Source organism: Fusarium redolens, assembly GCF_020744475.1.
Source record: "Fusarium redolens strain MPI-CAGE-AT-0023 chromosome Unknown BKA55scaffold_7, whole genome shotgun sequence".
NCBI lineage: Eukaryota > Fungi > Ascomycota > Sordariomycetes > Hypocreales > Nectriaceae > Fusarium > Fusarium redolens.
The window spans coordinates 708,333-724,561 of NW_025763670.1; the positions used below are offsets into that span (position 1 = coordinate 708,333).

A 16,229-nucleotide genomic window follows, 5' to 3' on the forward strand; every position below is an offset into this window, starting at 1 on the left:
AGCCCGGCCCGTGAGCCACTTCCGTGCCTGTCTCCGCTTTCAAAGCGCACTATCACCGGTGGGACTAGCTCACTACAGACATACACACCGATGCTTACGATGCACAACGAAACTCTAATAGTACTTATATAACCCAAAAAGTCAAAGAGACAACAATCACCCTTTTCTCTGCAAGATCTGCGACACTGTAGCATTTTCTGTGAGTCACACCCTTTGTCTAACTGGTTTGCGTTTTTGCTCACGCAGGTAGTGTTTCATCTGCAGGACATCAACCATGAAAGTGACAAGCTTCGTTACAGCCGCTGTGGCATTCTCCACTGCCCGGGCGTATGCTACTTCATCTAGCTGTAAATGCTTTCCTGGTGATGCTTGCTGGCCTTCGGATAACCAATGGAAGAGTCTCAACACGACGGTGAATGGTCGTTTGATCAAGACTGTTCCTTTGGGCTCTCCATGTCACGACCCTACATACGATGCTGTGCAATGCAAGGCCCTTCAGGACCAATGGCAACATCCCGGAATCCAGTAAGTCTGAAGCCGATGCAGTGTAGCCTTGTACTAACAAGACTTAGTATGGACTCCTCCTCGTCTGTCATGGCTCCTTGGTTCGCTAACCAGAGCTGTGATCCCTTCCAGCCTCAATCGCGCACCTGCGAACTAGGAAACTATGTTCGCTATGCCGTCGAGGCCCAGACCAAGGCTGATGTTGTCAACACAATCAACTTTGCCCGAAACAACAACATCCGCTTCGTGATTCGCAACACCGGACACGACTATAATGGAAGATCCACCGGTGCCGGTGCTCTCTCCGTCTGGACCCACCGTCTCAAGGACATCCAGTTCAAGGACTACAATGCCAATGGGTATAAAGGCAAGGCTGTTACCCTTGGTGCTGGTGTCCAAGGCTTTGATATCCTCAAGGCTGGAAACGATGCTGGCTATGTTGTCGTTGGAGGTGAATGTCCTACTGTTGGAGTTGCAGGTGGCTATACCCAAGGTGGTGGTCACTCGGCGCTCAGCACAAGTTTTGGCCTCTCTGCTCAGAACACTCTTGAGTTTGAAGTCGTTACAGCAGACTCTGGTGTTGTCACTGCTTCTCCCACCAAGAACTCTGATCTCTTCTGGGCTCTGAATGGTGGTGGTGGCGGTAACTGGGGCGTTGTGCTGTCTATGACTGTCAAGGCCTTCCCTGATGCCAAGGTTGGCGCTGCAACCCTTGCCTTCTTCAACACCAACAACGATCAGGCTACCTTCTACAAGGCGATTGAGACTTTCCACTCCAAGCTCCCTGGTATGGTCGATGCTGGTTCTATGGTTGTCTACTACTTCACCAACACCTTCTTCCAGATTGCTCCCTTGACAGCTTTTGGCAAGTCTCAAGACGAGGTTCAGACCCTTCTTGCGCCGTTCGTCAGCTCACTTGATACTCTGGGTGTGAACTACACAGTCAAGTACAGCCAGTCAACATCGTATTACAACCACTACGATACCTACTTTGGCCCTCTCCCTATTGGCAACATCCAAGTTGGAATTGCCCAGTACGGTGGCCGCTTGATTCCCCGCGACACTATCGTAAACAACAATGATGATCTCACCCAAGCTGCCATCAGCATCGTCGAGCAAGGTGTCACATGGATCGGTGTCGGCACCAACGTCGCACCCTTCAGCAACACCCAGAAGCAATCTCTTCTTCCAGCCTGGAACAAGGCCCTCGTGCACGCCACCCTCACTACACCATGGAATTTCACTGCCCCTTGGTCGGAGATGTTAGACCTCCAAAACCTCATGACAGATACAATCATGCCCGAGATTGAAGCTGTGACGCCTGGAAGTGGAGCGTACATGAACGAAGCCGACTTCCGTCAGCCCAACTTCCAGTCGGAGTTCTTTGGAGCCAATTACAACAAATTGTTGTCTGTCAAGGCGAAATGGGATAAGCAGGGATTCTTCTATGCTAGGAATGCAGTTGGCAGTGAGCAGTGGACTGTTAGTGATAACGGCCGAATGTGTAGGCCGAAGTATTAAGTAAATACTTGTGTAATTGGGCTGCTTACACTCGGAACAAAAGGCAGTCCTGATAAGACAAGAGCATAATTATAATAGTACTTTACTTCTTAATACATAATTCCAAGACAGCATGCCATTTGAGCACTAAGATTACACGACGCGTTTTACAAGTACAGCCTTACAGTCCTCCCTTGGCATCCATATCCGCCACTAGCATTCCTCCCCCACCAAGCACTATCACCGGATCTAAAGACCCGTTCAAGACAGTGGCGTTAGTGCTATCTGAAAACGCTACCATATCCTTGGGCGCGATTATCTCCCTGATTTTCTTGGCTGTCTTGTATGCTGATGATAAACTCGACACATCATGCGCCTCGACTCTGAAATGTCAATCAAAGAGATTAATCTCGACCTTTTTATTCAATGTGGCTTGCAGTAGTGAGGAATTCGGGAGACACTCAGTGTTGTGGCGCATTGCAAATCTCCCTTTTTCTACGCCAACACTTTCAAAGGGTCAAAATGTTTGAAGCATCCCTTAAAGGGGATTATCTCCCTTTTCGACTAAATATGTAATCCCCGCTACAAATCCGAACCGCCAACTTTCTCCATTTTCCAGACCCTCTTCAACTACTACCCTCTCCACGAGCAAGCATGACGATTATCACAAGGATACGCACCTCTAAGCCCAGGCGAGCTATTCTCGTCACTGGTGGGGCCGGCTTTATCGGCTCCCATCTTGTTGAAGCTCTTCTTGCTGAGGGCGGTTGGAGAGTCGTCGTTGTTGACAACTTTGACGAGTTTTACTCCCCCGAGATCAAGCGCGCCAACCTTGCACCCCATCTTCTCAACCCGAATCTTAAGGTTTACGAAGCCGACATTGAAGATCTCGAGGCCCTTCAGACTATTTTCGCTGATAATGGCTTTTCCGCTATTGTTCATCTGGCAGCCCGCGCCGGTGTTCTTCCTTCTTTGAGCCAGCCCAACAAATACTTCGATACCAATGTCAATGGCACTCTGAACCTGCTTCAGTGTGCTAGAGAGTTTGGTGTCAAGCAGTTCCTTTTCGGATCATCTTCGAGTGTATACGGTCTTGGTGCTAAAGCTCCTTTCTCCGAGAACTACAAGAGCACGCAACCTATCTCGCCCTACGCAGCATCCAAATCGGCTGGTGAACTGCTTTGCCACACATACTCTCATCTCTATGACATTCGCTGCATCTGCCTCCGTTTCTTCACCGTCTATGGCCCCCGTCAGCGCCCAGACCTTGCAATTCACAAGTTCACGAGGCTCATCCACCAAGGCAAGCCCATTCCTCTCTTTGGAGATGGCTCCTCGCGTCGAGATTATACTTATGTCGATGATATCATCGATGGCATCTTCGCTGCCCTTAAGTATGATGGATCTGGCTACGAGATCTTCAACCTTGGAGAGTCGCAGACAATTCAGTTGAGAGATCTCATTGGTGCTCTTGAGGATACTCTGGGACGCAAGGCGCGCATTGATAGAAAGGGAGAGCAAGCCGGCGATATGCCCATTACTTATGCTGACATCTCCAAGGCGGGGGCTATGCTTGGATACAAGCCCAAGACACAGGTCCAAGAGGGTGTTGTCAAGTTTGTCGCTTGGTATCTCAGTCAATGTGGCCCCTGATGCGGGACCTTTTTCATGTGTACTACAGGTGATTGCTTCTAACGGTCCGAGGTTCGGGTTTTTGGGTATACAATAATTATGGAATAATGGAGTATTTGCGTTTTGTTAGGTTTTCTTAGTCTGTCAGTCTTCAATTATAACGATTGCAAACGCTAGATATCGACCATGGTGACTTGCTCACTGTTGACTAGAATAAGGAAGTATTGAGGAATGGTGTAAAGAAACATGGTGTATTTTAGCCCTTGTATTCTACGAGTCTGATACTTACATTGAGGCTTAAAGCGGAAGGAGGCTCACTTTTGTCTCTCTCACTCATATATTATAAGGCTTAACGGTGAACTAAAGATGTGGTCCTCATCATCCCATGTATCAGGAACCCGATATGGTGGTATTTCGGGTATTAACGCCACTTTATAAGAGAATGTTATTTTCTATCTATTCCAAGCATTGGTTGTGCAACTCGGGTCAAATTAAAGTCACTGCTATCCCAAAGTTTCACAAAAGCCTGATGCTCAGCTGGTTGCGGTGGCCTCTATCAACTTAGTATTCAGAACAAAGCAAGCGAAGGAGAGTAGAAGTGGCGTAAACCCAGATATGTAAATGAAAATAAAAGAATTTCCATTATCAAGAGGTTAAAGAGGGTCATCTCCTCACATTCGCTGTCAATCAATCTTAAGCAAGGGGGTGCCAAGCTTGCCACCATTCTTCCTCCCCAACCACTAAATTGCTATGTCTCAAGCCACCAACCATGACAAGGGCAGGTCAGGGGTAGCCGCTACTTTCCTTCTTAAGCCCTTCAACATTTCACTGACGAGAAAAATCTCAGCGTCCATCTCAACAGCTATCTGGCCACCAATTTCCCTCTGAGAGACATTTATACATGTACTTTGATCGGTACATATGGTTGATCTACGGTGACCTTTCAACTATTACTCTCGTATTCGCAGACTGAACTTTTGTGGCTCAGCCACGGCTCCAAAAACACCAAAGCTGACATGGGTTACGCCAATACGAAGCCCAGTAGGGCACCTCTGTCGGCACTCTTCAGCGCACCCATTGTGTACAAAATCATTACCATCCTTTTAGCATTATTTCTGTCTTTCTCTGCCTTATCGTGGTGGTCGAGGCTCGAAATAAGTCCGACAGACTGGCAACAGGACAATGCCAACACAACAGAACCCGGGGCTCCAATTGACGAGGATCGCCGTTTTGCCTTGATTATTCCTTCCACCAAGTCAAGCCCAAATCTATGCAAGACGATCTTCAGTTCGCTCGCCTTGGGCTACCCAAGCCCAGTCATCATCAACTGGGGCGTAAACCATTGGGATATTTCACATTGGAGGCTTGGCAAAAATCTTCCCAAGATCATCGGATTTGTGAACTACCTTGATTCCGTTATGCACCCTAATGCTACTGCCACAGAGAAGCTAGAGGAAGATGACATCGTTCTCATGGTTGATGCCTATGACGTCTGGTTTCAGCTTCCTCCCCAAGTTCTTCTCAGTCGGTACCATGAGATCAACAGAAGAGCCAATGAAAGACTTCGCAAGCAATGGAACAGGAAGGACGCTCCCATGCCAATGAAGCAGACAATTGTTGTTGCAGGCCAAAAGAGGTGTTATCCTGAAGACCCGGAGCTTTACGGCGTGGATCTAAGATGCGACCTTTGGCCTGAGAGTCCGTTGAGAGAAGATCTTTATGGACCAGAGACGGAGAAAAACACAACTTTCTGGCGCAACAACAGGCCGAGATGGATCAATGGCGGTATGTACATTGGTCCAGCAGGCGATATGAGACGAATGTTTCGCCGCGCCAAGCAAAAGATTGAAGCATTTGTCGGCGAGGCTTTTCCTATAAGAAGTGAGCAGGGTATGATTGGCGACATCATAGGTGCGCAGGAAGTCTGGCGCCAATGGCAAAGAAACAATTTTGTCAACGTCGATTTGAAAGAGTTGATGGAGGAGAATCTTGAATTCCACGTGGGAGTCGATTACGCTCAGGATATATCGGTACAGACTTTCGCCACCGAGATCAGCTCGGAGAATAATATCTACGACGGAGACTTCGTTTTTCTAGACGATCAGGAGTCTATCGAAATACAGTCTGATGTCCGAGGGATATCGCCAGTGCGGGTGAAGGGCGTCCCGGATGATCTCAAGTCGGTCCAAAGCCCGCTGGTCGAGTACGGCAAGAGGGTTGATTGGGGCGACATGCCTCTCTACACCGATTTCTTCACCTCGACAGTGCCGGCGATGCTGCATCACAACAAATTCAAGGGAAGGCGTGCAAGTTGGTGGGACAGGCCATGGTACCACCAGAAGCTGCGAGGACTTGTCAAATCCGCCCTGCTTCCGAAAGAATCCGATGAGCCTCTGGCCGCCGTTCAGTTGGAGGGCAGCAGGATCAGATATTGGGCGGCGTCAGCCGAAAAGATAGACAGATATCCTCGGATGGGCAAAATCAATGCCAACACGACGGCTTACGACAGGTTTCCGAATATGGATTTGAATGAGGCTTGTCAGTATATTGGTGGCAAGAAGATTCATGGCCATAAATCGACGTGGGAGGAAGAGGTCTTTCGTGATGGTGCTGGAGAGTTCAACCCATAGATGATATATTGATGTAACAACCTTCGAGTTCCATTCGAACTTTTGACCGTAATCTTGATTAGGGTCCTGATGTTAGCATACTGAGCGAGTTGCGACAAGTTATATCTTGTGAGAAAGATAAAAGCCAGGCGATGGATCAACCAAACTTCTCAGGAGAATCGTGCGGTGATTATTCGAACGTAATTTCCGAGTGCATGAGGCTAGTGCCTGAATTTCACTTGTGGCGTCGAACTATTCAACAGCTACTGTGACAGTTAAACTCCAGAGCGTTAGCTAACAGCTCATAGCCCCGCTTCACAATCGATAGTTCAGTGTCGCTTGTGGAATTGGCAGGGTTTAACGCCAGCTGAAGAAAACGCTTTTGCTGGCGATAACATTTCGATGAGATTTTAAAGAATCGCGACCGCCGCCACTGACATCTTTTCCTTTGAACTACAGGCACCTTAATTCCTACCTTAGTCTCTCGTTGAATATGCGCTTTTACGCCTCGTTTTCCCTTGCCTTTGGGCTTGTGGCTGCCAGCCCTTGCAAGCCACTGACTTCCAGTACGATACAACGCTGTTGAACTGTGTACTTATGATAACTGATGAACCCAATTTAGCTGTTGTGTCGGCGGTTATTTCAGCATCTGTCACGACCGACGCCTCTAGCACATTTATTGAGTCTGCGTCTTCTACGGTTGTATCAACCGCGACAACCACCGAGACCGATGTAGCTGAAACCTCGACGTCGACCGATTCTGTCGTAATTGAGACTTCGACTGCGATTGGTTCGACAAGCACCGAGTACACTGAAGTCAGCATCTCAACAGCCGAGTCTTCGTCCGAGCCAACTTCTGCTACTACAGCCTCTGCCGCCGCTACCTCAGTTGATACGACTACAGCCCTCACAACCGAGGCTTCATCCGTCGAAACATCTACTGCTGTCGCAACCACCACCACTTCCGAAGAAGCAGGCCCAACGAGCTACTTCCTTGTCGCTGGTGAAGGTCCAGCTCTCGGAGGCCAAGTCAAGTCCAACTTGGACAGTTTCACGCCCCTAGTGTTCGGCGACCGCGGCTCAACTTTCAATCCAGTCCGATTCCTAGTTGACGAGACAACCGGACAACTCCAACAAGATGGCGTGCCCGTTTGCGCAAATTACCAAGCCGGATCACCTTACGCAAAGGTCACACTATGCGACAACGCCAGTCTATACTATGGCAGTGTACACCTCAACTGTGCACAATTTGAGCGTCCTGGTACCGCCATTAGATGCAGTGCGGTGAAATTGGACTGCTGGTCGACTGGACCGGGTTCTTCTCAGGCGTGCTCGAGATCAATGGACCCCGATTGGGACACGTTCTTTATCTCTAACAGCGGCGATCATGTCTGGTACCTTAGTTCGGGGGATCTGCAGAGAGACTTCTTGACCACTGTTGAAGTATTTGTTGATCATGTTGAGACCAGCACTTGATAGACGGAATAATTGAAACTAGATCCAAGACAGGCCGGCTAGCCTTCAATATTACATTCTCATTCACTTCTATTCCACTGTTTGTCAGAATGCTGTAGGGTAGATCGTCTTATCATGGCGACTGTTGCACGGAATCCGTCGAATTATATCGTTTACGGTTTCCATATTTTTTAATTTATCTAAAGACACACTTATTAACTGCAACTTCCGTTAAACTGTCTTCTCTCTGCAACATTTCAACTCAGGGCGGCATGCGGTAGAGTCCACAAAGACATCGTTGATGTCACCATAATGAGCAACGGGAAAATAAAATTATTATACATCGCAAACAGCAAAACAAGTTCAAGTGAATGACTTATCGCCCAATGGTTCTTTTCAATTAAGAATTCTATACCTCAGCAGAAATGTAGAGTTGCAACAAACGAAGCTATTTTTAGTCGTTGAAGATCCTTGGCACAGCCACTTCCTTGACAGCCTTGCTGAAAGCACAGCCTCATCCTTTGACTGCGCCACGAACTGTACGTCCTTACTCACGTGGTTTTTATATAACGTCAGCGCCCGTCAGCTGAAAGCCAACCTTAATTCCTCAAACAACCTCATATCATCGATCCGAACTTCAATCGCGCACCTTAAAGCTTACCTTATACATCATCGGAATGTCTTCCTCTCTATCTGCGCCACAAGAATTATCCGAGATGAGAAACTCTCAATCTCTGGAGACCAATCAGCCCAAGTCTCAGCAATCAATGGGTAAGACAACGACGCGCCCAGACTACCGCCACGCCCAGACTACCGCCGCGCCAAGCTTTAGTACCTGATACTGACATTGAGCAGATCCCCAGAAGGCACCCGAGACCACAGATCCTCAAATGGAGCTCCGTGGAGGTGGTGCTTGCGATGGCAGACTCTGTGGCATCATTCCGTGCCCAATTCCCATCAACTGCTGGATCATTCCTTGCCCTTGTTAAAAGAATAACCCAGATGAATTCTTTCGGTTGTAATTTCGTCGTTTGCGCTTTCACAAGATACTCGTCATATAAATAATGCTGTGGTAGTTAATAGAGCAAAGCTTGGTTTTCACTCATCATCTTGACGCTGTTTATGACGTCATCTCCTGAAAGCGACCGGAGACTTCCGAGAGCCATGCGTTGCTCATGCCTGAGGTTTTAGCCGATGTCAAATTTCGAATGGTACAGGTCTAGCTTTGAGCTTTTATTATAGGCCAAGAAATCAAATTATCTCCTTAGTAACCCTGAATAGCTTATCGCATCTAATCTTGACCAACAATGACATCGTTCTTACGAGATTTGGGCACGATCGTGAGCTTCTCCATCTTACCAGCTTTCACAGTACCCTCAACCGTGGTATTATGAGGAGCCCAGACCTTGAAGCGCGCGTCCCAAGTCTTGGGCCACGCAGCAAGCAACCTTATGTCGTTTCCAACAAAAGTCTGAATGAGCTGCTCCTGGAGCCCAATAGCAGCAGAACCATAGTGATTGAGATCAGGTGTCCAATCGAAGTTGGGTCCCTTGAAGGTCGGGAACTTGCAGACTTTACTTGGCGCATAACGTTCCTCCGTCATGGCAGTCGCGTTGGCTGTAAAACCCATTCGCGCAAGCCAGATGACATCCTGCTTCCAGCCAGTGTTACCGTGGAATGAGAAAGTCTCGGTGTCGTAGAGATAAGTGTTGATGGCGTGCGTGAGGTTGGGAAGACCAAGACCGTATTCGGGCCAAGGGAATACAGTGTATAGCTGAGGGACTTCGCTGTTTTGAACACGCGTGTAGGCTTCCGCGGGAGCTATACAAGTGTGACCTTGCTGTTGGCGTAAAGTGTTTGCAGGGATCTTGTCGAGGTACTTGGTGTAGTAAGTCTTGTTCTGGAGTGCATACTCATCCACGATGAGGAGATCTTTGACGACTTGACGCAGACCAGCGAGAGTGGAGACGGGATTGTATGACTCTTTGTACGTCTCGGCACCAGAGCCTGGATAAATGACAAGGGATTCATTGCCGGCCATACCAGTTAATGGCCAGGGGTTGCGCTTCTGCATTTCGCGAGTATAGAACTTGTCGAACCAGGCGAGTTGATATTCTATGAACTCGAGGTATGGCTTGACATCGAAGCCAGAGTAGATATTGGCCTGTAAGATCATATCGGCGAACTCACTACAAGTTGAATTGTTAGTTCTCCTCTATGTCCGATTTTACAGGGAGGGGAGACTGTAGTGGGCAGTACTTACTTTGCCGTGTCCTGCACATGGTTCAGCCAGACATTCCAGAGCTCACCATCCGGGAAGAAGCCAGGTCGCGGGGTATTCGCATCATCATCGTACCATTGAGCATTGTACTCGAACACGTTTGACAAGCCGGTGTTGTCGATCTGCTCCAAGAAATACGCAGCATCAATATCCTGATAAACCTGTCCGCGAAGAACGGCATTGGGAGTGATGCGCTTGTAAAAGTCAAATTGTTGAGTCATGATATCAAAGTCACCAGAGCGCAGAAGAGGCCAGTAGAGAAGACGTTGGTTCTGGGCAGTGAAGGTACCGCCGCCCCAACGGCGATAGTCGGGCGTGTAGGGACGCCAAATGTTGACATATATAGGATCGAAAGTCCAAAGACCACCGTTGAACTTGGTGGGCCAATCGCCCTTTGCATTGCATCCCATTAGGTATCGCCAGATCTGGTAGTTCTTACCGACCTGAAAGCCTGCATCCTTCTCACCCTTTTCCTCATTGATGATGATATAAGATCGAGCCCAGTATTCGTGCCACCAGGCAAGAGTCGCGTCCTGGGTGTTCTTGACTGCAGACTTGATGACCTTCTTGAGACCCTTGTACCACTCATCGTGACTCTTGTTCTGAGCCTGGTACATTGAGAGCGCAACCTTGAAAGATTTGCTAGGTGCTTTTGTCTCAAGATTCCAGGCCTTGTAAGTAGTGTTGATGTAGTGACCATTTGTGATGACACCCGGTTCCAATTGCTCGGAGTGGACAAAGATACCAAACTCATTGTCGCGCATGGGGTTGTACATCTTATTGGAGTGCTTCTCAAGTCCTTGCTGTTTCATCTGAAAGTTCCAGAGATCCAGCTTCTCGTTACGATGGCTCATAAGTACCCCATTCTCATGGAAGGCAATCTTATCGGCGTAGGTAGTGCCATTTGCGATCTTGGAGGTGTAGATGCCCCACGAACCCTGGTTACGCTCCTCATTGATAATGGGGCGATCCTCGTAGCGCCAGTTTTCGTAGGCGACCTTGACGGCAATCTTGTCAGGGCTATCGACCTCAACGTGCACGACGGGATTGAAGACATCGACCCAAATCTTAGCAGTTGCATTGTCTTCGCCAGTATATTTGACGTAACCGTCGTTAAGTAGTAGTCTCTGCTCGAATGACTTGCTGTCAAATGGATTGGGATCAAAGGATAGTCTGACACGACCAAGCTTCAGCAGAGAATTGTTCTCGTCAAAGGTCCCGCTCTTGGCGACGTACATGAGGATAGTGCCTGTTACACGGTGTATCAGTAAATGCGAAGTTTCGAGCCAAAATTGGAGCTACAATGTGCACGCTCAAATGCGTTACCGGAGGATACATGTTGAGAGCTGGCTTACCATTCTCGTACCAAGTGTTTAGGCCAACATCACCGCCACCAAGAGGCATAGAGTCGGCTGAGCCGTTAACGCCAGGTTTATCCCAGACAACATCATATGAGGCGGGGAGTGTCGCTAGGACAGTCGTCCAGCAGAGGAAGAGTATTGGCAGGGTCCGACTGAGGTTTCCCATGATGAGTAGAAGTGACCGTCTCTAGTGTGAGTTGGTGGAACTCTGCACCGTATAAGGACGATGGGACTGCAACAGTCTATTAAATAGTCCCTGCTAAGTACTAACAGGGCTACGATTGACCTATATCCTTGACCCTGCAAGAACTCCCAGAACCAGTTTACGAAGGTCGCATGATATAGAAACAAAAGCCTAATCACCAGTGCTTGAGATGGAATTATCGCTACAAGACCGGATATCGTGTGGCGAAACCCGGTGATCTGAGCGAATGCGGGGAAATACGAACGACAATTATCCCCGCGATTCCATGGCTATCAATTACCTAGATAGTATTATAGTCTGTATAACGTGTATGATAAGCGAGTGAGCCAGACAAGCAAGTGAGCCAAAAATCCCTCACCTTACAACATTATAATTCAATCAGCTATATCTCAACCAACAAATATGCCACAGTCCTCAAATGAAGCTAGAATCCTTCTTGCCCTTCAGGCCCTTCAAGATAACCCTAAACTTACAGTCCGACGGGCGGCAAATATCTACAATGTCAACCGTAGTACCTTAGGTCGCCGCCAGCATGGCATTCTTTCAACGCGTGATACTCCCACAAAGTCACGGAAACTATCTGATCAGGAAGAGCAGATAGTAGTCCAATTCATTTTAGACCTAGATTTGCGAGGTTTTCCCTCGCGACTATCATATGTGGAAGATATAGCTAATTCTATACTTGCCAACCGCAACGCGCCATACGTCGGCAAGCGCTGGGCTTATAACTTCGTCAAGCGACAACCAGAGCTAAAGACACGTCTATCTCGGAGGTATGACTATCAGAGAGCTAAATGCGAAGATCCGACTATTATTCGTGGCTGGTTTCGGCTTGTAGAGAATACAATCGCGAAATACGGTATCCGATCAGATGATATCTGGAACTTTGATGAGACCGGCTTTATGATGGGCGTAATTGAGCCCGGAACAGTCGTCACAAGCTCTTACAGGCAAGGAAGACCAAAGCAAGTACAGCCTGGAAACCGCGAATGGATTACTGTGATCGAGGGGATCAATGCGGACGGTCAATCGATCCCGCCGTTTATCATTGGTGCAGGCAAGGATCACCTTGCCAATTGGTACCAAGAATGCGACCTCCCCGGCGATTGGGTTATTGCATTGAGCGAAAATGGATGGACTAATAATAAGCTGGGTCTCGAGTGGCTAAAGCACTTTGATCGGGCTACAGCTAAGCGAACGAACAGTCGCTATCGCCTCTTGATCCTTGATGGTCACGAAAGTCACCACTCCGTCGAATTCGAGAAATATTGCAAAGAGAACAAGATTATCACGCTCTGTATGCCTGCTCATGCCTCTCATCTACTTCAGCCTCTTGACGTAGGGTGCTTTGGGCCGCTGAAAAAGGCATATGGTCGAGAAATAGAGCATCTGATCAGATGCAATATAACCTATATTAAGAAGACTGAGTTCTTTCCTGCCTTTTACGCCGCCCACCAAGCTGCTATTACAGAAAGCAATATCAAGGGAGGTTTCAGAGGAGCTGGGCTTGCTCCCTTTAACCCAGAAAATGTCATCTCGAAGCTTGATGTGCAGCTACGGACTCCGACGCCTCCCGTAGAGGTCATAATACCATCGACCCCTTGGACTGCAAGGACCCCAAAGACAGTGCTAGAGGCCCAATCGCATTCTAAGTATCTGCAAGGAAGGATCAGAAATCATAAGAGCAGCTCCCCTGAGTCAATAATTGAAGCCGTAAAGCATTTTGAGAAGGCAACAACTGTTCTTATGCATAAGATGGTCTTACTAGATGATAGGGTTCGACAACTTGAACAAGAGAATAAGACAGTAGGGCGACGCCGGAGGGGAAAAAGGACTAAGGTACAGAAAGAAGGGCCTTTAACTATAGGGGAAGCATTACAAGCAATTGATCAGATAGATATTGATGCGCAGCTAACAGCTGAATCCTCGAGAGGTGGTCGCGGAAGGTCACAAGGAGCAAAGGTTCGGCAGTGTAGTATTTGCGGAAAGACCGGGCATAATGCAAGGACCTGTCAGGAGGCAATTGAGGTCAATAGGGAATAGTATAACAATTAATTTTAATTGATCAGATAGATTGTGGTGTTTTTATTGCGAATTTAATTTGGAAGGTTAAGATATGTGGCTCACTCGCTTGTCTGGCTCACTCGCTTATCAAGCACGTTAGTTACGTCGTATCTCGGCTAATATGCCATGAGTTTCCGAATAAGGTGACATAGCATGATTTGTGAGATATTAGCGCCGGTAAACATCGGCCAACAATGCCGGTCATTTCATACCCAATACGTCGACTTCAGATAAGGGCTTTTAGTAGTGAAAAAGACATGCGAAAAAGAGATCAATCGATGTTTTGATGAGATTCATTGAACTAGTGGGACAAATAGATGAACTAGACTATTACCTCTCATTCAGGGTTATCAACTTTAATCAGAGATATCCCAATCCTCCTTAATCATAGATGCTCCATGCTCCCCCAGCATATACACCGGACCAGCAATATTAACATCTGGAACCGTAGGCATAATGCTACTATCAATAACTCTCAAGCCCTGGACTCCATAGACGCGGAGTCGAGAGTCGACGACGCCGCTGTCCTCAAGTGGAAGTATGCGATTAGTTCCAGAAGCGTGCCAATTAGGAACCGTTGTAGCCTTGATGTACTCAAAGATGGCCTCGTCATCATCAGAAGCAATGTTGGAAACACCAGGCGCAACATCTCCATGGTTAGGTCCAACAGTCAGATTTGCAAAAGCAGAATGGGCCAAGATCTTGCGTGCGTCCCGGAATGCGTTGATGGCGATAGCGCGATCAGCAATGTGAGTATAGTACTGTAAAGAGTTAGCATGGGAAAGAATGCTGAAGATACTATCATGGTGGCCTACGCTGGGGTTGATAATGGGGGCATCAGACATGCCGCTTGACTGGAGGGTGATATTGCCCTTGGATAGAGCAACCATGCTCGATACCGAGATAGATATGTATGATTGATCTGATGATAGTTCGTAGGTAGGACCCGGGAGGTTGGGATAGAAGAAGGACTCAAAGAGAAACTCTACTGTGGATCGGTTGGTAAGACCAGCATCGATGACAGCTTCAGCACCAATCTTTTGAAGTTGTTCGTTCGATAGCTTTTGGAAACCATTGGTGATACCTCCAGGGGCCGTGTAAACTCCCTTTCCAGTGGTGTAGTATTCCTCTTGCGAGGCTTCAACGGAAGTTGAGTTAAACATGAGCTGGTGGGTCGAAGCTTCGGGGACTACTGTGGCTGAGATGCTGTACAGGTTATGGTCCATCATGCTGCATGCTGTCAGAGTATTGGCTCGTATCAAAGAAATATCGGTTGACTTACTGGTGTCCCACGTCGTCATTGATCACAATCGGCTCGATATTGAAAGCATCAAGCGTGGCTTCCGACCAATACCCTAATCTCATATTAGCCTCCTATTATAAGAAATATACAGGATAATAGTTAGTGCCAAAAGTGTTCTTACCGAGACCATTAGCATTTGAGGAGACTGGAAAGTCCCCAGAGTGACGATGACCTCTCTGGAAGCGGCAACGGTGCGGTGACGACCTTGAGAGTGATCGATGAAGTTGACACAAGTCGCAACAGGCACTCCAGTAGCATTCTTCGAGAACATGATCTGCTGAACAGGGGCGTTGTGAAGAATATCGACATTGGGTCGCTTGGCGGCAGCCTTGTAATAGTCGTAGGCCGAGCTACGTCTATACTTTGAGGTAAGAGTAGCAGTCCCTTGTTTAACGCCAACATTCTTGCCGCTGTTGAGATCTTGGACTATGGGGATGTCAATCGCAGCACAAGCATCGATAAAAGTAATGCTCGAGGGAGGGACAAATCCTTGGTAGCCTATCTCCAGCGGACCCTTGGAGTATGCGGAGGGGTCCCAGGTCTGATACTTTTGATTGTAATCGGTTCCATTGTTAGGAGCATTGAAGCGAGTACCCTGTTCACTTTGTGAGTAGAAGAGTCAGGAATTGTAGCTGATGATGCTTACCTTGATGAATGATGGATACACTTCTTCTCAGCTCCAACCTGGGTTCCCTAGCTCAACCCAGTGATCATAAACATTAGCTGAGCCTCGTCCGTAGTAGAGGCCGTTCAGAATACTGCTACCACCAAGACCACGTCCACCTATGAGAGTCAGAAAGGTCTCCTCTGATAATCTTAGTACTTACGATGGTATGCAAGATTACGGCCATCGAGACCTTCCTGGGGTTCAGTATAAAAGTTCCAGTCGATTGCCGTACCTATAGCAACTGGTCAACGATGTTAAGCGACTCATTCTTGCATTTCAGCTTACCAGCGATATATTCAACGGCACCAGGGGGCCTGATGCATGGCCACAACATTTGGATCAGGCCCAGCTTCTAGTACTAGCGCCTTCTGCTCACCGGACTCGCTCAACCGGTCTGCAAGGATCAGGCCAGTGGTTCCGCCTGTGAAGAGCTCATTGTTATTCATCTGAGTTGCCACTTCAGGGGAGCGCTTTCACACTTACCACCAACAATGATGAAGTCATACGTGCTACTGAGAGTAGACCCATGGTCGTTTTGTGCAATGGTTGACGAGACCAGGGAGAAAAGAGCCGCGAAAGTAATGGAATACCGCATCTTGAAAGATTGAAGGACAGGTACAGTAGTGTTGAAGATATGACGTAGGGCGT

At 47.9% G+C, this 16,229-nt stretch overlaps 6 protein-coding genes across 6 annotated transcripts; 4 read left to right on the plus strand and 2 right to left on the minus strand.

The window, feature by feature from the left end:
• The first annotated feature begins 168 nt into the window (after positions 1-168).
• BKA55DRAFT_663143 (uncharacterized protein) lies at positions 169-2,134 on the plus strand. The gene is made up of 3 exons (XM_046197654.1): positions 169-199; positions 251-525; positions 573-2,134. The coding sequence occupies exons 2-3, from the start codon at positions 275-277 to the stop codon at positions 2,023-2,025; spliced, it is 1,704 nt and encodes a 567-aa protein (XP_046049959.1). The 5' UTR covers positions 169-199; positions 251-274; the 3' UTR covers positions 2,026-2,134.
• Positions 2,135-2,387: 253 nt separating this feature from the next.
• On the plus strand, positions 2,388-3,858 carry BKA55DRAFT_566126 (uncharacterized protein). Its single transcript, XM_046192592.1, has one exon. It carries the CDS (start codon positions 2,659-2,661, stop codon positions 3,655-3,657), a length of 999 nt encoding a protein of 332 aa, XP_046049960.1. The 5' UTR covers positions 2,388-2,658; the 3' UTR covers positions 3,658-3,858.
• Positions 3,859-4,501: 643 nt separating this feature from the next.
• BKA55DRAFT_566127 (uncharacterized protein) lies at positions 4,502-6,412 on the plus strand. Its single transcript, XM_046192593.1, has one exon. The coding sequence runs from the start codon at positions 4,653-4,655 to the stop codon at positions 6,264-6,266; it is 1,614 nt and encodes a 537-aa protein (XP_046049961.1). The 5' UTR covers positions 4,502-4,652; the 3' UTR covers positions 6,267-6,412.
• A 242-nt stretch (positions 6,413-6,654) lies between these two features.
• BKA55DRAFT_566129 (uncharacterized protein) lies at positions 6,655-8,099 on the plus strand. Its single transcript, XM_046192594.1, has 2 exons — positions 6,655-6,811; positions 6,868-8,099. The coding sequence occupies exons 1-2, from the start codon at positions 6,739-6,741 to the stop codon at positions 7,719-7,721; spliced, it is 927 nt and encodes a 308-aa protein (XP_046049962.1). The 5' UTR covers positions 6,655-6,738; the 3' UTR covers positions 7,722-8,099.
• An 892-nt stretch (positions 8,100-8,991) lies between these two features.
• On the minus strand, positions 8,992-11,508 carry BKA55DRAFT_510832 (Six-hairpin glycosidase-like protein; the record flags this gene model as incomplete). Its single annotated transcript, XM_046187644.1, has 3 exons — positions 8,992-9,889; positions 9,964-11,230; positions 11,337-11,508. The coding sequence occupies 3 exons, from the start codon at positions 11,506-11,508 to the stop codon at positions 8,992-8,994; spliced, it is 2,337 nt and encodes a 778-aa protein (XP_046049963.1).
• A 2,459-nt stretch (positions 11,509-13,967) lies between these two features.
• On the minus strand, positions 13,968-16,176 carry BKA55DRAFT_689220 (choline dehydrogenase; the record flags this gene model as incomplete). The annotated part of the gene is made up of 8 exons (XM_046199325.1): positions 13,968-14,372; positions 14,427-14,841; positions 14,894-14,985; positions 15,036-15,509; positions 15,618-15,697; positions 15,742-15,813; positions 15,958-16,002; positions 16,065-16,176. The coding sequence occupies 8 exons, from the start codon at positions 16,174-16,176 to the stop codon at positions 13,968-13,970; spliced, it is 1,695 nt and encodes a 564-aa protein (XP_046049964.1).
• Between the last annotated feature and the right edge of the window lie 53 nt (positions 16,177-16,229).